A 26,711-nucleotide genomic window follows, 5' to 3' on the forward strand; every position below is an offset into this window, starting at 1 on the left:
AGGCGGGGTTACAGTTGCTAACTTACCGTATAGGCGGGGTCTGTCGTTGGATGACTGGACATCTATAATTATTTACTGCGTTCACTAAGTTAAAAGGTGTACCTATTTATTTATGCATTTATTTTTTGATAATGTAATACAGATTGAGTCTTTGTGCAATACCTGTTTAAAAACCTAAACATTTCCTTCCACTATCAGAAACAGAGTTGAATTACACACGCCTCAACTGCTGCCTGTCATGATGAATTTGCAGAACAACATTCTTGTCCGGGCATGCATGCATTCACAATCAGAGCATGGCGAGAGGTTTGTGAAGCAGTGCTAAAGGACTCCCGTAACCAGTTGGGTTGCATACTGTTGCAGCCCACATAACCTCTCAGTAAGACTGTTATTGCACAGTCCTGAATAAGAATAAATGACTGGTATTAATATCGTTGGTTTTCAGAAAATGGTAAGAAATCGGGCCATAAAAATACAATGTATATGTTACGTTTGTCAGTTTCACCGTAATCATTTGTTTTGTTGTAGAACAGCGACAGTGTAAATCATAGGGATCGCATTTTAAGATGATACTTCCCTGCCTACACTTAAATATCGATCGCTGATTTTAGCTGGCAAACAGTCATGTCGTGGAAATCAGTTTAAACTGGGCCACTGGTAAATATGGGGGTTGACCAAAAAAAAAAAAAATTTAAAACGAGTAACATGTGTAGCACATACTTTTATACTTTGTAGCAAGTTAGTTTCAGTTAAGTTTGTAGCAAGATGACATCAAATCTGATAAATGGTAGGTAATTGGCTGGTAAGTGCTTCCTCTTACAGTCTCAAAAGAATACCAAATGAGGAATGGTCATGAATCCCTCCAGAACATCCCTCCCTTGTAGACTGTCAAGTCAATATCAGTGGCGTCCTGGCTCCCTATGGAACGTGAAGCTAAACTAAAGCTTGTTTTTAAATTTTGTATTTAAACAATTAGGTTTAATACATCATTCTTCACATTCAATGGCAGTCAGAGGAATGTTGAGACTTTGGCTTGCAAAATCAATGAAGACATACATATTAATTACGAATCGTATAGCACACTACAGTCTAGTCTTGTCTCTAAACAGCACCTCCTTTCTTGTACAGGTTACCTGCAGTCTCACAATCCATATTTGCTCCCATGTTAAAAATGTATAGTTCCTGCCCCTGTACCATTTATATTTTGCCTATTAGCAACAGTGCATCCTTAATGACATCAAGTAAAGTAGCCCAGCTATTATAGATCTGTATTGTGAACTGCAGATTCAGAAACTTAAAAAGAAAAGTTTTTATTTAGATTTATTAGCAAAATTAAACAATATAAAATGACATTCAACATTATCAAGTGACAATGCAGTACAATCATTTTCTGATATTGTTTGTATCACTTTTCTACAAAAATATAAAATATAGCATAGTTACACTAGTATATGCATTTTCTAGTGCTGAATTCTTTCTCAGATGCATTGTGCAATGCTAGCAGCCTGTTAGACCAGTTCACTGACAGTCCTATACATAACATGCAGTGTCCTTTTTAAACTGAACTACTGGAACTGTAAAGAGTGAGGAAACATTACAGCAAATATGCTACATTTTCACCATGATTATTATCTTGAGATTGAATTAATAGAATTTCACAGGAAACAAAAGTCACATGTTACAATGTGGGTTATTTTCTTGTAATTTCTACTATTTTTAGGTTACCGATGACTTGCCTTTAAGCTATTCATGTTAAATAAGTTGGTATTTAGCTTCGTTGTTGTCTCAATGTTGTTTTGTTATATAATAATGACTGTACAAAAAGCTACTTACATATAAAGAGCAATTAGGGCAGCAGTGTGGAGTAGTGGTTAGGGCACTGGACTCTTGACCGGAGGGTTGTGGGTTCAATCCCCAGTGGGGGACACTGCTGTTGTACCCTTGAGCAAGGTACTTTACCTAGATTGCTCCAGTAAAAACCCAACTGTATAAATGGGTAATTGTATATAAAAATAATGCGATATCTGTATAATGTATAATGTGATATCTTGTAACAATTGTAAGTCGCCCTGGATAAGGGCGTCTGCTAAGAAATAAATAATAATTAGTTTATTTTGACCTCTTTACTGAAAAGTTTGATATGAAATGATCATAGTAATTGGAGGTTTATTATACGTTTCCAATACATGTACAACACTTAAGTTGGAACAGTTGACAAAGGCTTTATGAACTGCCAACTTGATTAAAATAATGAAATGAAAAACAACATTGCTTAATACAATCCTTAATGTTTTATAAATATGGCCCTACTTGTAAAAAAAAAAATCTATTCACATTTATTGGAAAAGAGACTTCTTACATATTTCTGGTATTTACTTGGTTATTTCTTAATCTGAACAGAGAAGGTATTTAGACATTTTCAAAACCAAGACAGAAGCAGTGTTATTTTTTTTTTAGTGTAATGCAAATGCTTTTCCACTGTGCTGTTTTGCTTGTTTAAATGAAGGCAGAAGTGAAAGAACCTGTTGCCAGTATAACAGCTTACATCACAGAAGACACGAACATGTTTTTCCTTCTCAAGAACTTTCAAATGAGCAAAGATCTCAGAGTAGAATTGACAGCAGCCAGCTGGTAAGAACCACTATTTAAACGCTTCAGTATTTGGTCCTAGTGGAAAGCAGATGACAAGGGTGAGCAGTAGGAGAGGAGGGGGCTAGTGGTACATTTTGGATTGATACTGATTTTATTTGTAGTACTGTTGACAATAACATGTATATCACACAATATTTTACACTACAGCATAGTATAGTTAAGTCACTTTGCTATTTTACACTGCTTCTGTAAAAAAAAAAAAAAACAGTCACAAAAACTTAAGCTGCCAGATTGAGGACAGGGCACCTTCAAGATAATAATGTGATCATTCACCATGCAGATATTGACCATGATTGGTTTGAAGCGCTTATGACAGATTTAAGTCACCTTCTTTGACCAGCACAATCCACGAATCGCAATACAATTGAGCATTTTGGGGATTACCTTCAACATCAAAAAGCATGAGGCAATCCAAATTCAGAATGTCATCAAATCAGGATTGCAAGCAGCTTTTTAAAAAGACAATTCTGCACACAGTAAGATCGACATCTAGTGGTTTAAAAAAGGTATTATCAAATGTTTCTATTCTTAATACAACCAAACCTGTCTGAAAGACCACGTGTATGTATAGAGTGACCACAGTGATGAATGCAGGTTATTCATTCATCTTCCAATTGATTACTTAAACCATGCTGAAAACTGAAGTTGCCCAATAATCCACAGTAAACACATTAAAAGTAACTCCATTTAAGTGTTATAACTGGCCAGCAATTACAGAGATGTAATACTTTTCAAATATTTTTTTCTAGGGACATAAAAGTGCTAACATTATCTTTCACACTAACGAGGCAATTGGCAATCGCCTCTTTTCTCCAGTTCCCCAATGATTTCTTCTGTAGCAATCATCTAGACCCCTAACAGTTTGACCTTCCAGGAGAAATAAAATACCTGTGTCTGGTCCAGATTTGTGCCAGGTGAATATTACTAAAAGATTTCAAAACTCCACATGTTTTACTGTGACAAAAAGTCACAAAATGCACTAATTAACAGAATATACTGTAAGTTTAAGCGCTGAAGCATAGTAATAGGGGTGTACCAATATATATATATATATATTTTTAAGTAATTACCTTTAAGAAATGTGTATTTGTTAGGTATTAATTAGTCTGGAATAAAATGTGTTAATTACTTAACAAAGAACTGCGACCCCTAAAGATAATTACTTGGAAAATAGTATCAGCACACCCCTACATAGTACTGTATATTTTGTTTAGCATTCAAATTTGTTCTTCTTCTTATAGGTATTGTATCATTTAAAAGGAGGTTCACAGATGCTGGTTTTAAACAGTTGCAATCAAGGACAGATGTTACATGTTGTCCCACAGAATCACCAACTAGAGCAGTGTTCTCAAAACCATTAATTAACAGATGGAATGGAAAACAGTGCCGCCATGTCTGGACAAGGTACCTCCTTAACAAAAGCAATGTCTACCTGTATCTATCAACCTCATTATTGGAGTTTTCTAATAGTAATCACGCGGTAAGCTGTATGTAAATACATAGGTGTTACTATTGTTCTAACATCAATGTACTTGCACAGCACTTATAAGTATATGCACTGTATTTGTTATAACAAAATCTGGCCTCAATTGATTAACTTGTTTTGTTAAAACAGAAGACTGATACCGCCTAGTATTGACTTCATATATTGTAATCAGTGGAGAAAAAAAAACAACTTTATTTATAATGTCATGCACCAACTCCAAAATGAGTATTCTGCTTTTGAATTGCTAATTCAGAATACTATCAGCCATAGTAATTGTACCTTTAATATTTTCCACTTTCTGATGTGACTTTTTGGTATTTATTCCCGCTATTTGTAGCTCATCCAATGGATTCTACATCAATAGGAAGCATACCAGCTACAGTAACACAAGTAGCTTGCATGACTATACCACAGGTACGCAGATCCTGGAACTTATTACTCTAGTAACCAATGTATGGGCAGGGTGATTAAAAACAGAGGTACCCTTTGGAGTCATATTGTCGGAAATGTTTTTAAAAAACAAATCTTTATTTTGTGACTTTGATCACTTACCCTAACATGAAACCTTAAAATACTGTAGGTATCTCGTTGGGCTAGATTGACTGAGCCCTCCTAGGCTGGTGTAGAATCAACTAAATGAAGGTATGATCAAGGTCTGATCCATTCAGATTGTATCGATCCTTAGGTGATTCGTTTCATTGTCTGATATTGCAGGGTGTCCTTTCATTTGATTTAAACTGGAACAGTAGCCCTCAAAGTTGAGCCCACAAGACCACAGCTATGTGCTTGTGATGTCAGCTGGCATAAGATGGATCACTGCAATACAATGCAAGAGAAACTTTCAGTCAGTTAAATGTCAAGAGAGAAAAATCATCATAGCCTCATATGAGAAATACACACGTGCCTGTTCATAAAACTCATTATGTAACATGCTTGTTCTCGAATTTCCTAGTCTCTGGAATCACAGGATAGTCATACTTTCTCCAGTAGTGCAAAGTAAGTCTTACACCCTCCTGTTATGTCACCACAGAGACAGTGATCTTCCCTTCTGAGGATGGTTCCTCCACTACCCCAGCAATACATGTCTTCAGCTTCCCTGCCAATGATCAGACCAAACCCAGCCTACCTGCCTCCTGGCTGCTTAATTTCTCCTGCTTCTATAAATAGCAATTTTGGTTACAACATTCTACCAGCGCACTATTTTTCACAGGTATGTAGGATGTGGTTTTTCATGATGCAGCTGATTACTGCACCAGCACAGTACATATCATCCATCACAGTTGATCCCCAGGTTGTGTAACATGCCTTCTATATTGATGTGCAGAACCAGATTCAAAACCGAACGGTAATGTAACTTGTATTGTATATGGGTCATTCACTGCTTTAGGGGTAGATAAAAAGTAATATACTGTACAAACATAGTTTAAAAATGTTGTCTTTAAATCAAAGTAAAATAGACAGATACACTGTGACAAACTGATTAGTCAGCTACTAAAGAGTGTCATACTAGGTTTTGTTTTGTGTGGGGAAATGTCTTAGAAATTCTATGCTTTCTGTCTTTCTTTTAACAGTTTCATCAAAAACCTTGCCCTCTCTTCCCAGACAATAGCAGCTTTACAACTGAGTCCTGCTCAAATGGGCAATCTAAAATGCCCTTTTTTGGGTAAGACCGAAAAGATTGTATAACAGCTTTAAATACTGGAAATAATTGAAAGGTATGACAAATATGATTTTGTTAATTTTGTTTTCAAAGGTTTGCAGGTACAGTTTGGGACTCAAAGTCCAAAAAACCATGCAAGTCCCAGTGCCTGAAGCTGTAAGTAATTCTTACAGAAATATTTTTAGCAGTATATAAATTGTATAGACGATGTAGTTATTTATCAACATTTTTACCAATATTGTCCTCCAATTAAATGTTGCAGCCTACTGGACATTGGTGTGTATCATTTATTTTGTCATTAAGATGTTTGTTTTATTGTGTGCTTTTAAATGTATTGTGACTGTTTTGCTAATGGTGATATCTGTAGCACCTGCAACTGCATCAACTGCTGCAACAATGTGGAACATGAAACGGACCGATTCAAGGCCATTAAGGTAATTTTGTCTCCATATTTGTAGCCATTTTTGCATGAACAGAATATACGTCTGGTACAGTACCTGGTAGAAGCATGGCCGTGTGGTGTGCAGGGTGAGTCATACAGTCATGGGAGCACAGGGTTGCCACCTAGCCTTGCGGAGTCACTGGTCTTCGCTGGGGATTCCAGAGAGAGGGTCGCATTGGCTCAGGTGCGCTTGAGGGTTAGGGAGGCAACACCGACAGAGGCTGTTTTAACCGCTCTCGATTTCCTGGGTGTAAAAAGTCAATTATCTTAGTTGTGGAGGTCTCCTGAGCTGTTGTGGGGAATTACTGCTGTGAGGGAACATAATTGGACATTCTAAGTTGAGGAGAAATCCAGAATATAATAGTTGCACTCTAAATTTAAAAAAAGTACTCTCCAACAAGTACTGGAAGGCCAAAACTCAAAATGTTATTACCCCTGTTGGGGTAACTTTAACATGCTTTTGTATTGTTTTTACTGGTATATTGCCATTTCTTCTTTGATTTATCTTCCCTGCTTTATTGTTTAGCTTAGACATGTCTTGATAGAAACCCTGAAGCCTTCAGGCCCAAGATAGGAAATGGAAAGCTTGGAGAAATCAAAGGATGACACAACAAGGGCTGCAACTGTAAACACTCTGGATGCCTGAAAGATTTATTGTGAATGTTATGAGGTAAGGAACATTGCTGTGAGTGTGGAGCACTGGAAGTTATATTTATCTTACACATACTAAATGGTGTAGTGCTGTGAAATATAACAGACGAATACAGAAAGCATGTGTAATGTTGTGTTGTGCTAGGAACTGAAATAACATTTTCATAAGAAGAAGTCATGCATTATTACTATTATTATTATTATTGTATTATTGTATTATAAGGCATTGTGGTTGCGATGGCATAAAATATCTATTTGATATACTTTTTGTGAGTTAGCTTTTGTACTAACCTTTGTACTAACTTTAAATCTATTTTATTTTAAGAATTATGAAGGAAAGACTGTGATGACAATGGGTTGCCATGACGTTGACACAAGTTCCAGCTTGCTGTAACCATACATTGACATTTTATATGATATCCTATTTTACCTTGTGTATATAGGTCATTATGATATGCATATTTTTTCTATTTCGATAGGTGCCCTCTTGCATGTATCACATTCGATGTGATCGAGGCAACATGAGCTTGTCTGCTTGCTCAGGCTGAAGAAGCAGAAAAAGAAGGTTATTCTGTGTATCAAGCTGAGCAAATGATTTTGGAGGAGTTTGGGCAATGCTTAACACAAATCGTCCAGTCAACATTGAAATCTGGTGGGTTATAACCCTAGTGTATCCATAAGCTGTGCAATTGATTCCTCTTTTTTACATCTTTAGATTATTTTTTATTAATAAATTGTCATTTTGGGTTAATGTTACAAATGCCAAAATATTTTAGTTTGCAGCACAGCATATATTGAGATTTTTAGCAAATTACAGAAACTGGGTTCTTCTGTATTTATATATAAAGGATAAAAATATAATGCTATAATGACTGAACAATACCTACATAGAAACTCTGGTGGAGCTACTTAGAATACTGGTAGTATTATACTGACCTTTTTAATTATATCACGTTGCACTTGTGTGGATCTTTCTTAAGCAGCTTGATTTCAAGATTGTAATGTGTTTTTTAAACTTAAAACCCTCTAAATTAACTCTGGCTCAGGTTTTTCACATTTGAGGTCATTGAAATGTCTTTTATTTTTTTATTCAGAAAGAAATATATAGAGAGAGAGTTACTATTTATTAAATATTATTATTACAACAATTCTTTTATGCATTCAAATGATTAATCTGTACTTCAGTGACAATAACACCTATATTAGGGCAAGACTCAGGGGGACTTAAAACATGCACTAGAAATTCATTAGAATATATTAGCTGATACTGATGCAGATTATTTAATCAGGTGAAGGTGTCAAACACCTGTGTTCTTTGTGCTTTTTGTTCCACAGTCACTTCCTTTATAGAACTTCAAAGTGTGCATACTGTCTTTCTTCGTTTGACACTTGACATTTATTTGGCTCTTGAGTTTGTACTTTACTCTTAAAAAATAGACCAACAGAAAATGACTACAGGGTTCATTAAATTATCGTCCATGAAACACCACTCACTTGCATTTATAAGCCTACAGTCAACAAACAATGATCTAAACCAGCACACCAACAGAACACATGAAGAAAGTGATACAGCTGCTATAAAGTGCTTTTAATTGAGGAGTAGGTAATGAGTGGGTTAGAGCAGGGGTTCCCAAACTGAATTGAAAAAAGAACAATATAGAGTCCTTTTATTTACAGTAAACTATATAATACTATAAGAAGTAGATAACATTTCAATTCCATTTCCTAAATTCACCCTTTAAGTTTTCTATATACACTGAGCAGTGTTACAGATTTAAAAATGTTTGTCATTTGTCATTTTTCCTAAGAAGTGCTAATAGTGGCCCACAGTGCTTCATGCAGCTGAACAGGTGGGCCTCAGGTAAAAAAGTTTTGGAACCCCTGGGTTAGAGTACTCACCTTTGGGTCCCAGATTTGATTTTGAACTGGGACACCTACGGTTCAGAATATTAAATTAATTTGGTTGGGTGTACATGCACAAAATGGCTGACACAATCCTCCAAAAGATGTATTCTCTTCAGGTTCTGTAGTGTTTTTACAGATATTCAAAGATATAAATACACTAATAACCCTATTCCTTGCACAATCAACATGTATTGATCCATAACTTCAAAATGCTCAATCAGAATTTTTTAACTTTTAACTTTCATAATTGCTGATAATGCCATTAGAGGTGATGCTTTTAATCCTTTATATAACCCTGGTGTACAAAGCCCTATTTTAATTACCTAAGTGAGAGCTGTATTTTGATCTGCTGCTCTAGGCACTATATCAGGGGTCTCGAACCCGGGTCCTGGAGAGCTACAGGGGCTTCTGGTTTCTGTTTCAACTGAGCTCTCCGTTACTTTTGAACTAATTATTGGCTTAATTAGTCAAGATTAACACGTGTTCCAGATCTTTAGCCACTGATGATGTAAAAAGACACCTATAAAACCTGCAGGATTGGGGCTCTCCAGGACCAGGGTTGAAGACCCCTGCACTATATAAAATTATAAGAAGTCAATTCCATTTCATAGATTCACCCTTTAAGTTCACAGTTTTCTATATACACTGAGCTAGAACAGTTTACTGATTCACAACCTTATAGCTAGTAAGGTTGGCTGGATACAGCCACAAACTTAAAGCACCTTGCTGGATTTTTATTTTTATCAAAGCTTGTAGTTAAGGAGTACTGTATTTACCGATTAATTGCAAAGGTTAGAACGAAAAGAGTATTCATAAAACCCATTAATATTTGTACTTTTGCAGGCATTTTGACAAATTAGCATCCTCCAGTTCTAAATTAGACAAAAAAAGATTAAGTGATAAACCTACTCTATGCACATACGTACATATTAGCATTAGGCTCCTTTTCTGTTTTTGTTGAGATAATTATCTTAGTAATGGCTTGCTACCTCCGTATAATCTAAATTAATATAATTAATGTATTTAGCAGGACCTCTTTCATTTCTCATTGTTAAATCACCATTGGGAATACAGTGGGTAGTAGTATTATGTCAATTTCATCATAACGAGGACCATATTAATAACTAATGATTGTGTTAAATTACAACGACAGAGGAAGGAAATTACCTTAAGTAATTCACATCATCACCATGGCTACAGTGAAGAGCAGAACAACACCAAAGAATGATGGAACTACCTGCTAACAACTTTTTGTAAATGGCACAGAAAGTCCTAGGAGCGTAATTTAACATGACTCGTAAACATTTTCTTCAATGGTAGACATGGATAAAGATTTGCAGTCGAAACCTTTGTTAAGATTTTCACTAAGTTACGGAGTGCACATCACATCACAAGACCACCGCGGGGAAGAATCCCACTGCCACAATGCACAGCCAAAGATGGTCAAGGAAAATGAACTGTTCACTCTCGATACTGTACCTGGCTCATGTCAATTACACTGGATCTTTCTGCTGATGCAGTACAATCCAATGGTTTAGCATTGAGATTCTAGAGAGTTATTTTTTCGTGCAAGCAGATGTGAAGCATTGTTACATGCCTATGTATGTAAAAGTAGAGATCTGAATTCCTGCTTCATTGCCAGTCAACAAAATTAATAGTATGCCGCTATGGTTCATTTCAAATATTTTCTTATGGTAACTTCATACACAAACCAAGAATCAATGGCCATCAAGAGCATTTGTAATATTTTTTACAACTGTACTGATGGCCAAACTATCATATAATGTATGTAAGATTATTTAAAAAAAAAAAAAAAAAAAACTCTGCAAAGTATGCAAACATGGATGGGCGTGTGATACACTAGATTTTTTATAGGCTGTGTGAGATTTGTGTGTAACTGTTCAGCAACAATGATGGGAAAGCAGAAGGATCTTCTTGGCTTCACAAAGGGCATGATGTCCATGAGTGGTTGCATTGATCAGCCTTTCCCTCAAGACAATGTTCCTATGGATGGCAGTGTTTGCAGAAAATCACCACCGAAAACTCTGGTCGCAAGCAGGTCATGATGGATGGAGTCTGCATGTGCAATCTACTGTAACAAGCCATAGACGTGCTACAGTTGCACTATAACCCTCAACCATGGACAAGGTGTATATTGAAAGGTGTAGAGCCCCATAATATTGAAACTGATTTAAAGACAGCATTTACTTTACAAGCTTATTGAAAATATTACCTCTTGTTTCCTGTCAAATGTGCAAAACAATATTTTTCTATGTCAATGTAAAAAGATTGCAAGCGTAACATTGGCACTCTTATGAGATGGAATATGTGGCAGACAGGGGCAGAGCTTGTTTCCCTACAATTAAAGCTACCTTTGGAGAATGTAAACAACATGGATTGTCAACACGTTCTGTTTTATAACAAAATACAATGCCCAGAAGGTTAATCTATGGGATGTGAAAAACTTAATTCGGAAAATAATTAAAAATAAGAAAACTAAATATAACGTGCTAGTGTTTGTTCCACATCGACGAGCTATTTATATTAATTACAGCTGTTAGTGTTGGAACAAGCTTGACGTAATCACTCCTGTTCAGGTTCATATAAATTGCTTGGAGATGCGACTGGCGGAAAGGTGGTATTGAATCAGAGCTCCCATTGTATCCGAGTAGTTTGAGTTCGCTACCACTAGTTCACTAGTGGGCACGGTGGGTCTCTAACAGCTACTAAGGAACGCCACCAATTTTTGCAGAAATGGTAAGAGTAATAAACTATTGTATTGTATTTTAAGATTGAAAAAAAAAAACCCCACACACTTTGTTTTTATTATTATTTTTTTTATTTATTTGCAGAACAACAGAACCACTTTTATGTGCACATGTACAGTTGTATTACTGTTTCTGGTGGCAGAAACACGATGTGCTTCAAAGGTAAGTTTACTATTTTTTATACATTGTACTTATTTAAAGGTTTTTTATTTTTCCGGTAACGGTCTAGTTAACTTTAACTTTTTGTATCCCGTAGAGCAGAGTCAATGCAAAAAACTGGGGTCCACAAGCAATGATGTACCTTAAAGGACGATGTGAGTTTAAAAAACTAACAACATAAATTCTTGGAACATTAATAGATTTCTGAATAACTAAACTATTGTATTAAAAGATATGCATACATTACCTAATTCGAAACAATATGTGATACACTGTTTTATAAGCAATGATATAGGGACACGGACAACTTACTGTAAACAATACTTACTATATGAATTAGTAGGAAAAGAGGATGCATTATGGGTAAATACGACATGAAAGTTTAAGGGAGAATGGTAAAACTTTCCCAACTGAAACTAACCTATTCATAGGCAGTGTTTTGCTGGTTTTTGTTTTGTTTTTGTTTTTTGCACTGAAACAGTAGTTTTATTTCTTACAGACGGCAGGAGATATGCGTCAGATTATGATGAAGAGGATCAGTTTTACAAATTTGACGCGAATAACTTGAATATGCTTCTCAAAGGTATTTTTTGATTACAATATTTTAATCATCAGTTCAAGTAGTAAAGTGTACTGGTATGTATGCATGCATGTATGTATGCATGTATGTATGTATCTATGTACATGTATTATTAAGGTTAAGGTACTACAATATATCTGTGTTTCTCTTGGATTGATATTCAGTTTGCACAGAAGCCTAACATTGTTTCAATCATTTAACCACATCAATGCACTGATTGTACTTTACAACAGGTCTCTGTGATTCTCTTTCCACCTCCTTTTCCTGATTCAAGAACTGGTTTTGTTTGGTTTAAGAAAACATTACAATACACTTGTACAACCAGTAGTTTATGATGTCCACTAAGGAAACCCCAAAGTGTGTGTTCCAACTAGTGCTGGGGATTTCAAAACCCAGAGGTTACTGAAATTTAAGCAGCACACTCCTAGTCAGAAATTGTACCTCAAATCAGGCATCCAGGGATGCAGTCTTTTCAGAAGCAGACCAACTGGTTGAAAATGACATGACTGTGTAATCCTGGTAAACAATGACCTACGCAACAGCAACAATAGAATATGTCAGAGAACACACACAATAGGATATTAAACAGGGCAAATACATCTAAATACAACTCAGATGGTAAAGTATACTTTCAGTAACTCTGCTCCATGATCAATGTTAACTTTTCAGTTTCCATAAATTGAAAATTGAATTGAGATCACACCCTGCACCACTACCTTGTGTAATGAACCCTATTGTCACGTCCATGTTGCTTGTGTGCATCATATATATTGAAAGTGTTCCTTTTCTAATAAACATTTTTGCATAAGAAAGACTGTAGAAAAGTACAGAACATATCTTGATTGGAAAGCATTTCTACAGGGACTCAATGTGGTATATAGAACCAACACTGAGCTGAAGATAGTCTTCATTGATTATTATTATTATTATTTATTTCTTAGCAGACGCCCTTATCCAGGGCGACTTACAATCGTAAACAAAAATACATTTCAAGAATCACAGTACAAGTAATGATACAATTAGGAGCAAGATAAAAATACAATGACTTTGGTTCTAGCAAGTACAAGTATAACAAAATACCATTCAATAATGGAGCAGATAACACTGTCAGTGATAGTTACATCAAGATATAATTAAATACAAAATACTACAGATTAAATAACACTTGTGACAGATTACAGTACTCTAAAGTACAGGATTAAATGCAGTAAAATAGGGGGCAGATAAGAGCAAGTAAAGTGCATTTAAGGAAGAGTGATAAGTGTCCAGAGGGGGGGAAAAAAACCCTGCAATTGACAGGGTGAGATCTAGCCTGGGTGTAAGCCCCTTATGTTCCAGCAGCCTAACAATGATTAAATGATGGATCATCATATTTTTCTATTCAGGATACCGAAAATCAAGAGCAATAGGATTCAGAAACATCAGAAGAATGTTAACAGCTGAAAATATAGAGATACGATATCTGGAATAACAAAACAATCATTACTGGTCTTCAGTTTTCTTGTTCATAAGTGAAGAAGCACACTTATTGTTTGTGCAGCAACAATAACGTGGTCTTTGTACATGTTACCAACCACGTTTTCATCTTGAAACAAATTACTGTTTTGTATTCGTACTGTATAAACCTATGGGCATTTCCCTGTATTAGCGGCATAATGCATTTTCTTTTTTGCTTCAAAGGTTGTATAATGCCTTTTAAAATGTTTGAGTAAAAGATTATTTAGGGTTAGTTTTTATTTGGGCATTCTTATTTGTATTATTGAATTACAGTAACTGTGTTTGGTAATAGATGTTGTATGATATGTGTGTTCTAGACAAACACATCAACTGTAACTAGCTAAATAAGGGAGAAAACATATGTGGACTGTGTATTAAGCTATACTCACATTAAATTAGCAATATAGAGCATTTTGTGGGCTTACATGCCTTTTTTCTAATGGAGGTTTCCATAATACATCTGTGCCACGCAGAGGGGTCTCGTATATATAAGTTGTCCCCGGTTGAACTGACATGTTACTTGTATTTGTATACAGTTGGGTCATGAACCCTGCAACTCAACTGCTACCAACCCAGCAAGGTGCCTGTGGGGTTGAGTTTTTACTACACAACCTCAAACTAACACTCACCTTATCTTGTGTGCAAATTACCCACAAACATAATCATAATGACACAGGCACTTTATATGGACAATCAGACAATATCCAACCACATAGTCATGAAGCTGCTTCAGTGGTGAGAGACCTCAACTTGAACCCACCACTAATGTAGCCTGTGGTCGCATATAGGGCTAGGCTAATATAATAAAAACATTTAATCTGTATTGTCGAATTGCTTTCAAAGTTCTAAAACAGCTGACAGTAATGAAAAAAAATACGTTGTGGCGGTACATGTCTGTCATTCACACCACACCCCCCCCATATATATATATATATATATATATATATATATATATATATATAAAATGAAAAATGGAAAATAAAGATTGATTAAAACAGGTCTACATTGCTATCATTATATATCGAACCGAATAAACAGCAGGAACCGCAGAAGAGTGGATTCACGACCTCGGTTAAAGTTTTTATCTCTGGTCTAGGCCAGAAACTGCCAACCAATTAGAATGCAGTAAGCCCATATTAGTCGATGGGAATTGAATATGCATACACGCTTTATATCCACCTTATATTACACTTGGCAAAATAACAAAAACTTGCAAACTGTTTGCTGTTGAAGGGCATTCAAAAACTTTCCGACCAGCCTCTACTGCTGGGAGACTGACCTTAAAAAAAAAAAAAAGTTTTTAAATACGAATTTTCACTTTTCAAGACCAAAGCAAGCAACGATTACGATATGTCGGTGTTCCCTCGCACCTTTCGGCTGCTGAAGTGAATGCCTCCTTGAGACAGCAGATTATTCCAAAAGTATGCATTACCACCAAACCTGCAAAATACGTTATCACCCCGGCTGTAAGTATTTATTTGTTAAGAATTATTTACATGATTTATTGGTATTAAAGAAAATACTCTTTTACCGCATCTGGTGGCTGTTTGTAAGTGGAAGCTGTTTTTGTATACAACTATAAGGGTTAAATAGTTCAATATAATCTGGCGATTTTATTTCTATAGTTTTTGTGGTTAAACCTTTTCGTTTGCACGTGCCTTGTAAATTGTAATAAATCCAACTTTATAACCCATGCCTTTTACGCCATTGTTCATTAAAGTTAGTTCACGTAGCCGACTGCTCAAGGAAAAAGGTCACTTCAAATGTGTAATAGATTCAGTTTCGCGTCATTACTGCTTTGATATAAATTGTTGGTAGCATGTAGCCAAGAACCCGCGTTCTTATTGCGTGTTGCAAAGTTAATGCAGCACACACAACAAATCAATATAACAGTAATATTTTAGTTAATAAAATGGGTATTGACCAAATTGTGGTTTGTTGTATATAGAAGTACTGTAACATTATTCTATAATTTAATGTTATACAGCCTAGTAAAAAGTATGAAAACTGTTTATTTCTTATTGCCCTAAAACGACATTTGTTGTCTTCTTTGCATAATACCGTACCAATTAACACAAAGAAACATCAGCTACTGTTTAAAATAAATAGTTTATTTACTTAATATAGAATACCATGCACTTTGTAAATGAGGGAAAGCAGCTAAAAAAAAGCAGTAGAAGTGTATTCGTTACACCTTATCTTTGAATATGTATACCCCAAGGGACAATACATATATATATATATATATATATATATATATATATATATATATATATATATATATATATAGATAGATAGATAGATAGATAGATAGATAGATAGATAGATAGATAGATAGATAGATAATGTATGTATAAAGCCTGTGAAGCCAACCATATATTCTATAAAATTACAGTGAAACCATCTCATACATTAGTGTCACCTTGTTACTAAAAATAATGTCTGTATTACATGATCCCATTTTAACATTTAACAAAGGTAATGACGCAAAACGTCATGTAGTTGAGTGTCAATAAAGCTAAACACCTAACCTCCTAAACCAAATTCTAGTCAATATGCAGTTAGAATGTCTTGTTTCAGCGGTATGTGAATACAATAACTGTACATTCCAGCAACACGTATTCGCCATGGGTTCGATGTTCGTGACCATCTTTCTTCCCGCGGGCTGGGTCCTGTCTAACCTGGAGGATTTCAAACGCAGACCCTGATCAAGAAACCAAGCTGAAGATCGAGGCCGTCAGCAACCCAGAGCGACCGTGTCTCAGCATTTCCCAAACCGACAGCAAGTCCACCGAGACGTGAATGTATCTGCTTTATGCTCTCAATACCCTTTTATCATTAAAATGTAACCAAACTTAGATGCTTGTTTCTCGTTTTATTTGATAATATTCTGCAAGGAACTTGTATTGTTATAAATATTATTATTATTATTATTATTATTATTAATTGAGTGATTGAGTGCAAACCATTCAATATTATGAAATTAAGTGGTGGAACAAATCGCAACACCTTTTATCAAACCAGTTCCAAAATTGTAATTTCATTTCGTTTTCAAAGTCTTGGTTTTGCTCCAGTTTAAAATGTCCTTCCATTACAAATTGACAACAGGTGCATTAATACGGTTTTGGTTTCTGGGGAGAGTAACCTATTTATCATAACCCTTTGTATACAGCTGTTGTTGTTTGGCAGAAGAAAACATAGTTAACATTTTTGTAAAATAAGAACAGCCAACAGTTAAGATCTTCTAGTGTGTTCATTATGCTGAAGCCTGTACAAAGCTTGTATTATTGTATTTCAAAATACTTTAATGTTGAAAAATCAAAGTAAGTTCCTTTAAGGGTAAATTAACTTTGGGGTAGTTTTGTAATGGCTGTGGCTTCCATTTGCACATTAATGCCATTACAATACCACTATTCTATTTATAAAGAGGAAGCCAAAGAGCACATGGCTCCTGATGACAGCTTTGTAAATGGGGAATACTCTACAATACAGTAAGGTATAACTTAAGTAGACAAATGTTTCGGCATAGTACATAAGTTTAACAATCTTTTATTTGAGTGTTGAGTTATAGATGCATTACAGTAATAGTTCATATTTCCCCCAATCCCAATTTCAAATGATCTACTTATTAATAGCTGCATTGAGTGGATTTAAATACAGACAGCATGGCTAGTGCTGTATAGCTGCTCCTGGAAACTAAGCAAAAAACAGAAGTACAATACACAGAGACTACCAACACACTTGTGTCTTTTATTTGCATTTTGAAAGCATTTCTTGAGGGTGACAGTTTGTTGGCCAAAGACAGAAAGGTAACACACACATAAGAGTCACACACCTGTTTCCATCAAACCACTGACAGCACTTGTCAAGATATCGTCAGGAGAAAAAAAATCAGCAAACGTCAGAAGACCACTATCTGACTGTTTCATTCTGTTTGTTGTTTATGTTTAAAACCATAAAAAAGATTTAAATGTATTCTACTACAGCATGGAAGAAAGGCTTGTTATATCGCCAACGGCTGATTTCTAAATTTGAAAAAAAAAAAAAACAGTAAAAATATATTTATTTTCTCCTGCCATTTCTGAACAATGTGTGCGTCCCCCAAGACATTTTTTCCAAACAAACTGCTTCTGTAGGAAGAGATCTCTACACTGTAGACCTGTATGAGACAGCTCAGAGACGACGACACTGGAATCAATGCTTTCAATGGGGCTGAAAACAAATGGGCTGTCATACGAACATATAATTTTGTTTATAAAAATCATATAGCTTGTAATAAAGCTAGTCTCATTTCAGGGTTGAACAAAAACTAGCCTGATAAAATAAATGTGGTACCCTACTGTTTTTAGTAATTATATATATATATATATATATATATATATATATATATATATATATATATATATATATAAAAATGACTTATTTTATTGAAAAAATTCTAGCTAGCTATCTTTAGTCTACATGGTGCAGAAACATCAAGACCATTTCTGAACATCCCTTACTTTGGGCTATCTGTGTATTAGAACATTCCAACTCTTACTTTAGTTCCTGGCACTGTGCTTGACTATGATGAGCAAAGTACAGTATTACTGGAAATATGCTTTATACAAAAAAAAGAAATAAAAGAAATGCTGAAATTTAAAACATATCTTAAAAACAGCCATAAAAACATATGGCACCCCAAATAGTATATATAAAAAAGGAAGAATTTCCATTATTTCATCATGTCGACTGCTACTGTTGTGTGTTTCACAGTCACTGTTCTGAAACATATATATGGGAGTCTCACCAGTATTACAATTTCAGATAGTTTAAAAACATCCCCCAAGTTCCACTATGCAACACTCTGTGTTAACAATAACATCATAGAACTTTACAGAGCTGACAGCAGGCTTATGTCAGGATGTCGTGTGCTTGATGTTCCACCAGCATGGCTGTATTTTTAACATCTCCACACCAGAGGTCCAAGCGATCATTCATTCCCTTAATCTGAAACACATCAGAAGGCATGGGTACACTGCTTCAGATGACGAATGCACTCATTTAAAAACATGTATTAGATAGGACTATAGTTTATATGTTATTATTATTATTATTATTATTATTATTATTATTATATTTTCTGTGTCATGTGCCTGCAGGTTTTGCATTAGCATTGAATATGCATACTTGTTAGTCTGCATGCATGTTTATGAATTGTTTAACAACGCAAACACAAAATAAAAAATAAAACTACAGAAAAAGAAGGTTTCATGTATACCAATCCATATTTCACTAATCTTGAATTTAGATTTTTTTAACAGGATCTGGTATGTGCAAACAGCTGTTGTATCAGCAGTCTTTATTTAATGCAAAGGTGCTTTGTAAAGCATGCATTGCACTTGACTGAGTGACTAAAGTATAAAAGACTGATAATCATCACTAAGCCAACTAAATAAAACTGGTTTAACAGAACAAAGAAATAAGGTGGAATAATCCAATAAATGACACAGCAAGACAAGAAGTAGACTTACCTGTTGTAGATCCAGTACCCTTGGCTGTACCCAGGTCATGTGAACTCTCTGGTCTACCTCATCAATGTTGCCCTTTATCAGACCAACAGACAGGGCCTTCATCACCAACAACTCCACCTGCAAACACACAGGGCACATGGACTGAGTTTCGATGAGTTTACTGCATGAACAGCATTTCAAACAATTCTAAAGCAATGAAATAATTCAGGAGAGGAGCAAGGTTATGGTCATGCCACTTGAAAGAGATCATCATCGGTGTCTCCACTGACAAAACAAGAAAGATTAAGCATGTAGTATCAACCAACGTACTGGTGTTCAGGGGCCCGTTTCACAAAAGCCCTGCGATTGCGATGTGCTTGCGATGAGGTTGCGAGGATGCAGAGGTCTGCGCTGCATGCGTTTCATAAAGCACTTCGCAAGTACAGTTGCTTGCGTTCACTCTTTTGCGATCTGCGATGAGTGAAAACTCGGTAATCGATTTTAAGGCATAGTGACTGATTAGGTAAATACACAATGGCAGGATTGCAAAGGAAAGCTATTATTATTATTATTATTATTATTATTATTATTATTATTATTATTATTATTAATGTAATAATTGTTGCATGGCATTGTTGCACCAATTTAAAGCAATGTAATCTGCCCAATACGGCTATTATCATACTAAATAAACTGGTATTTTGGTATAAGATACAGACAAGTTCAATAAAGTGTACAGTTCCACAGCGAGCTAGTAGTAGGAGCGCCATGGTATATCCTAAAACAGGATCTGCGATAAAAAATGCTACTTGCGGCTGCCGTCTGGCTGCTGCAGGTTTCTAGTGAAAATCGGCGATGATGAAGCCCTGCGAAAGTTTTCTTAAACCCATTTTTTTTTTTTTATTTGCAAGGTGCTTGGGATTGCGAATCGTGGCAAATCGCTTTTGTGAAATGGGTCCCAGGAATCTGAACTCTCACTTGTATAGCATGTAACAGGGACATACCAAATAAACTCACCTCATTTACTGGAACCTTAGCACTCAAGGCAATTTCTTGAAAGGTTAGCTGCCTGTGGTTGGCTGGACGAGTAAAAGTCATCTGGTAATATTAATGAAAAAAATAAAGAAATAAAATAAAGAAATAAACAGTTTCTCTTATGCATGCAACATTGCATTATAACAAATTCCAGTACTACACCTGGTGAAAACAAAGCCACACTTTGTTAGAAAAGTTATCCTGTTATAAATCTGGCCTCATAGTATGATTGTTTGGAAACTATAGCCCTTACCTCCATGAGACAGAGAAGTTGGATCTTTTGCATCAGGCTTGATTCTTTGGCTGCAAGGTCAGGCTGTTAAAGGGAAAAATAAAATAAAAAACACCCAGACATTATCCCCAAAAATCTTATATATTTGGGTAAGCAATTGAGGGTGGGTGTATGTCTAATTTAGTACACTATAGGTGCAGACAAATCAGTGTCTCTGCTATTGCTTCCTTAATTTAAGTGAATATGGTTTAAAAATGTCTTACCTGTTGTCCCCATGCAGTCTTAAAAGACTGAAACGTTTCCACGTTTCCACTATTGAAAGCATAAAGCGTGTCTATTAACCATTGTTTATCTGTGCTCCTCAGGGATTCCAACACGGGATGCATTAACTGCACAAGGAACAAATACAACAGCAGCAGGTCAGACGACAGCAGAATGGAAATACAAAACACATTTCAGCAAAGTGCAATATTACATCAATACAAATTCCGAGGTGCTACGAGGGGCTTGACTTTGGTTCATGAACATGTTAACATGTGTGGTTGTTTTAACCCTCTGAGGATCCTGTGGGGTCCACTGCACCCAGATTCAGATATAAAGGAACAACCAATATATTTGATAGCAAATGAAATAAAAAAATACATACATTCCAGACTAAAATATAAGCAATGTTACCATTTCAATTGAATAACAAAGTTTCCACCAGCTTTTTGAAGACTGGGTAGCTTAGCACAGAGATTTCCATCAGCCAGTCTTTTGCTAATTTTTCGGTTATTTATTCCACTGTCCTCATCACTTTTTGAAGCAGCTGGTGTGTTTGACTCTGACACCCTTAATAAATTAATAAACTGACTGGCACTTCCACTGATTGATAAGAAAGCAGAATATCGTAATTTAATTTCCACCAAAAAAGTATCATCAGTCTAGGATATTTTGTGTGTTAATGTGTGTGATTATTTAAAAAGTATATTGCAGTTCTGTTTTTATAATTTCTAGTTACAGCTGTTCATAATACGCTCTGTGTGTTGACAATCTTGAATACTTTTTTTTTTTTTTTTTTTTTTTAAACACTGGTTTGGTATAGTAAAGTTAGACTGCCTGACATCACATAGATAAAGAGAGACCCTTCCTCTGCTGCATAAATTATCCTGGGACTAGGTCAGAAACACAGAAAAACAGCTTGTTTTAGTGCACAGATCTGTTCCACCTCAGAGTTACACGGCTCTATATTAGAATTTCAATGCTCAGTTTCTTTATACAGTAAGCTTGGCAAGGTGGCAAGGGCCATTATAGTACCCCAAGCGGGCTGCGGGTTGCCCACCACTGCAATAATTGGTACTAATCTCAGGATACCTTACCGAAGATAACATTAAGTAAACTTATTCTAGTCTGTGACCCAGTCTCAGTGAGTAACTCCTCAAATCAATGCATACAAAAAAAAATAATAATTCAGATATGAAAATAACTTACAAGCTCTCCAAAATTGTAAACGCCCTCCCCTAACAGGCCAGCCAGTCCCAGAGTGAAGGCTCTTTCCTGCTGCTCTGCCTCTGGAAGAGAGGATATTGGATTGTCAAGGTCAGCAGCTTGTAGTGTTATTAACAAACAGCAGGACTTCATTCTCCTAACAATACTGTTAGCAAGAATCTGAGTGGGAGTTCACGCAAGTGTCAATTCTTTAAATATGAACCTTAGGTTCTTTGCGATTAGAAAATAAAACAAAAACAGATTGGTCAGTTATTCAAAATATCAATTATACCAGGCTTTTCATTTAAAAGTAGGAGGCATGAAATCCCAAGTAGAAGGCAGGGGGGTATGGGGGTCCTCCCCCAGCGTGGGTGCAGGGGGGTTATGGGGGTCCTCCCCTAGCACGGGCGCAAGTGGCAACGCCCCCCACCGAAATCGAATTTCATGGTTTTGAAGGGGTCTAAATCCTGCATATCCTGGGCCTAAATGTGCATTAATAGGAACCTAAAATTCAAAGTAAGTGTATAACTGTTCATTTTTTTTATGATTTTAGGCATTTAGGATTTAAAGAGCAAGTAAAAGTTACTTATGTGTATGAATAATAATTACAAAATAATGTATTTATATTAGAATTTTAAAACTACAAACTTGTCTTAGCACACAGTGAATTTCAAAGTAAGTAAAGTCCACATATTTAAGCAAACTCTGTTTGGTTTTGCAATAATTACACAGAAAAAAGTGGTGAAAGAAAGACAGAACCAGACACCAATGAAACAGAGAAATTATATTTCAGGCGCAAAAACAATGTCACATTATATAGAATACCAAGAGAGTCAGAAGAGAAAAATGTGAAGCAATTTCTAAATTAAAGACGATAAGAAACAGTATTAATTGTACCAATCTCTATTTGATGCTGAGGAAGTCAAACTGCTACGCTGCTCTTGTCAAACAAGTCAATAAGGACAGTGATAGGCATGTGTTACCTGGTATGTCTTTCGCATCCACACAGCCCAGGTAGCGCAAAGCATCTTTGTAGTAGGAGGCGTGGTTTCCTATGATGCGGTAATATTTGCTGGAGAGATCATAGAATCGGCCGTGGACTGATGTCACCCCAGGAAGGTTATTAAGCATCTCCTCAACCTCTTCAATCAATTTCTATATTCAAACAAACAAGAGCACTCACTACAACAGCCCACAGCTGTACATCTTTAATGGCAGTAGAGAACAATTTTAAAGAGAGATACTGTATTTCTTGCTTTTTATTTAATGAAACGTAAACGCTTACTAATACTAAATATGGAGCACTGTTTTCATGCAGCATATCATTTTTTAATGGCTTTCTTGAATGTGATTAGGACATGGGCTGTGATGGTTCCTACATGACATTTTATTGGAATGTATATATATATATACACAACACACACATATACACATACAGTCAAGTTTACTGCACTTGGAACTATGGAACTAGGAACAAATTGTAAAAGTGGCAGCTTTTTAATGCAGTGGGAGATTAATAATGCTAATTATAAGTTTTTGGTTGGCATAGTTTAGGAAAACTGAGAAGGAAACCTCCTACTCAACAATATTATAGTAATGAAATGTATAAACTCATTCTAAAACGGCATCTTTAATCAAAATGTAGATGTGCTTTCACCTTTGTTGCCGGCAAGTCGTTTATTTCTAACTTCAGACTGCCAATGGTCGTCTTGCAGAGAATCACTGCTTCATCACTGCTCTTAACCTGAAACAAAAGTCACATATTTGAAATGCTAAGAAAATACAACAGCTGAATGTATAATTATTTAACATTTTTTTATTTACTATCATATTTTAAAATTAATAAATGCAATAATCTGCGTTTTACGGACACTAAGCAAGTTGTCTGGGTTTTAAAAATAAATAAAACGCCCCGTATTGCACATTATTAGCACCCTGACACAAACTTGGGAACGTCTGATAACACTGCGTACAGCACTGATCACACAGGGGTTTACAGATATACTGGCCACAAAGCTTGAGGCAATGGCAGTGACGCAAAGCAAATATCTAGTGATCAAGAAGGTTTCATATATTGCCAATACCCCCCCCCCCCCCCACCCCCCATTACAAGAAATGGATAGAATGCATGGAATGTATATTTCAATCTATTTACCTTTTCCCTGGTCTTTTCAAGAAATGATATGGCAACATTTGGATCTTTATTAAAAAAAAAAAAAAAATACTTGGTTAAATAAACTTAAGTAGTAAGAACTTTAATGCAGCAAGCCCACAGTATTCCTGATAATGGCATAGGTGCATGAGCAGCAATGTGGAGTAGTGGTTAGGGCTCTGGACTCTTGACCGGAGGGTTGTGGGTTCAATCCCCAGTGAGGGACACTGCTGCTGTACCCTTGCGCAAGGTACTTTACCTAGATTGCTCCAGTAAAAACCCAACTGTATAAATGGGTAATTGTATGTAAAAATAATGTGATATCTTGTAACAATTGTAAGTCGCCCTGGATAAGGGCGTCTGCTAAGAAATAAATAATAATAATAATAATAATAATAATAATAATAATGGAGCACCCAGCCTATTATTTGATCTTATAATATAATATATTTGACTTCTGAACACTGTCTACAATCTGTAAAGAATTATTTGAAGATGTTCTCACCTGTCATTTGTCTTGCTACATGGAGAATAATTTCCATAAGGGATAGTGGATTGATTCTAGAAGAACAAAGCAAATCATTATATACCAGTGAAGAAGCAGCAGCCTCCAGCACAGGCACACTCATCCAGAAAGCTATCAAAGCAGATGTCTGGTGCATGATAAAGAACTTGAAACAATATTCCTTACCTGTGCTCAAAGTCACAAAGAAAGTTTTCATAAAGCTGAAAGAAAAAATAAAATAAAAATTAACCTGTCACAATCAATTATCTGTAACAGAACCTGGACATTAAAATTACAGAGCAGAACAAGCAATCATGCAGACAATGTATTTCACAATGAAATTAAAACTATACAAGTCAATCCAATTCTAAAAGCTGTAACTTTTTTCAGCACTTTTTACTTGCACTAGCCCTGCACCCAATACTAGGTTTAAAAACGATCTCAATTAAGTATATTATTTACACATGCTTGATCAAAGCCTATTTATTAACCTAGACTCGGGTTTGACTTTTTCATGCTGTGATTAGTTTAGAACAGATTAAGCATGGAGATAATTGTTTAAATGCCTGGCACCTGGTCATTTTAGTCACATATCAACAAGGGAAGTTCTGAAACCGAGGGCTGGGTACATAACCAGTGCGAGTTTCAAGCTCTAATATTTAGATTCTGTTTCAGGGTGAGCGATGTCATCCTGTTCTACATGAACAGTAAACTACCTGGGTAGGTCTTCTGCAGAGAGTAGTGCCCTAATTCCTTTGGGTGCTCCCTAAATTAGATTACTTTGGGTGGCCATCCCATGTGTTTTTTCATGCACGAGAAGAGAAAATCACGCAAATGCCTCTGCAAGTGTAGAGACAAACTTCTTTGCTGAAGGTCTCATCTGAGTAGCAGCACATTTGTATAATTGTGAAATGATATCCATAAGCAGTTATGTTAGTAAAGTCTCACCTTGATTAGGCCCTCTCCTGCAGCAAAACAGGGGTTCTGGACAAAATCTGTGAGTTTGAGGGTCAGCTGGTGCCACAGCCTAGCAATGTGAGAGCAGAGAAATACAAGTGGGTCAGACTTTTTTCTTTTACCATCTGATTACTTGGTTTCAGTTTTAAAATCAACAATATCATTATTTGGTGTCTATGTGCTACATACAGATCAGCTTTCTTCTGTGCCCTACTGGATACTTTGTTGACAGTTCAGTATGTTTACATTGGTTTTAGTTGCAGGGACACAAGATTCATTGTGCCTTAAAACATGAGAGATAGAGCAGTCGTGCTTATCTATCAATGGCATCTTCCAGCACATAAATAGCACAGGAAGAAAACAGAAATTATAACATGTTTTTTTTAAAAAAAAAAAAAAAGTGTTTTATATATGTATGTGTGTGTGTGTGATTCATATATATCACACACACATACAATCGATGTATATAAAATGTACATACAATCGATATAGATATCTATCTATCTATATATATATATATCTATCTATCTATATATATATATATATATATATATGCCTACTACTCTGTGTTTTTAGGACCCAGCGGAGCTCCTAGAGAATACAATGCACACTCCATTCAAAACCCAAAATGTAATTTTTGTAAACTGAAACTGAACGAGTGACTTCTTTATTATAAAACAGCGTTTATAATGTCCCACAAATACACCAATATTTTATTATTAACAAGACAAGAGCATCTCGTTCTACGCTGGGCTCTAAAACACGGGGCCTATTCGACTCCTTCTCTTTCTACCGGCTACATGACTCAGCGCATGTCTACTTCTAGAATACATTTTCTGCATGTTTTCTCTTCCTTACTTCTTGTTGTAGAGTTCCTCCAACGTGTGCCATTCTGTAGCCAGTTCGGGACTGCTGCTTTTACTCTGCTGCTGTTTGAGAAATCCTGTAACATCCTTCATTGTGAGACCACAGGATTCGTGACAATGTTACTAACTGTATGAAATGTACAAGAAAATTGTATCACAGCCTCAAAAACACACTGCTGAAGCAAAGCTTTCTGGGAACTGACCT

General features: G+C 35.8%; 2 protein-coding genes and 1 pseudogene across 2 annotated transcripts; 2 read left to right on the plus strand and 1 right to left on the minus strand.

Moving 5' to 3' along the window:
* Positions 1-11,440: 11,440 nt before the first annotated feature.
* Positions 11,441-14,699, plus strand: LOC117434595 (spexin-like). The gene is made up of 5 exons (XM_034057179.3): positions 11,441-11,553; positions 11,649-11,726; positions 11,821-11,878; positions 12,223-12,306; positions 13,689-14,699. The coding sequence occupies exons 1-5, from the start codon at positions 11,551-11,553 to the stop codon at positions 13,772-13,774; spliced, it is 309 nt and encodes a 102-aa protein (XP_033913070.1). The 5' UTR covers positions 11,441-11,550; the 3' UTR covers positions 13,775-14,699.
* Positions 14,700-14,810: 111 nt separating this feature from the next.
* LOC117434654 (cytochrome c oxidase subunit 8B, mitochondrial-like) lies at positions 14,811-16,649 on the plus strand (annotated as a pseudogene).
* An 881-nt stretch (positions 16,650-17,530) lies between these two features.
* On the minus strand, positions 17,531-26,707 carry LOC117434653 (26S proteasome non-ATPase regulatory subunit 13-like). Its single transcript, XM_034057249.3, has 13 exons — positions 26,499-26,707; positions 25,632-25,710; positions 24,870-24,904; positions 24,684-24,739; positions 24,182-24,225; positions 23,684-23,770; positions 23,010-23,181; positions 22,030-22,109; positions 20,823-20,948; positions 20,581-20,643; positions 20,310-20,390; positions 19,314-19,430; positions 17,531-18,789 (listed from the first exon to the last, which is right to left on the minus strand). Exons 1-13 carry the CDS (start codon positions 26,597-26,599, stop codon positions 18,694-18,696), a joined length of 1,137 nt encoding a protein of 378 aa, XP_033913140.1. The 5' UTR covers positions 26,600-26,707; the 3' UTR covers positions 17,531-18,693.
* Positions 26,708-26,711: the final 4 nt, after the last annotated feature.

The sequence above is a fragment of the Acipenser ruthenus genome, chromosome 28 (genome assembly GCF_902713425.1).
Source record: "Acipenser ruthenus chromosome 28, fAciRut3.2 maternal haplotype, whole genome shotgun sequence".
NCBI classification, from domain to species: Eukaryota; Metazoa; Chordata; class Actinopteri; order Acipenseriformes; family Acipenseridae; genus Acipenser; species Acipenser ruthenus.

Coding starts and splice junctions, on each gene's coding strand:
- LOC117434595 (XM_034057179.3), top strand. Junction 11,727..11,820: donor AAACACGATGTGCTTCAAAG/GTAAGTTTACTA, acceptor TGTATCCCGTAG/AGCAGAGTCAATGCAAAAAA. Junction 12,307..13,688: donor CTTGAATATGCTTCTCAAAG/GTATTTTTTGAT, acceptor TTTTCTATTCAG/GATACCGAAAATCAAGAGCA.
- LOC117434653 (XM_034057249.3), bottom strand. CDS start 26,599: ATGAAGGATGTTACAGGATTTCTCAAACAGCAGCAGAGTAAAAGCAGC. Junction 22,110..23,009: donor GGATGCGAAAGACATACCAG/GTAACACATGCC, acceptor CCTCTCTTCCAG/AGGCAGAGCAGCAGGAAAGA. Junction 20,644..20,822: donor AGACTGCATGGGGACAACAG/GTAAGACATTTT, acceptor TCCCTTTAACAG/CCTGACCTTGCAGCCAAAGA.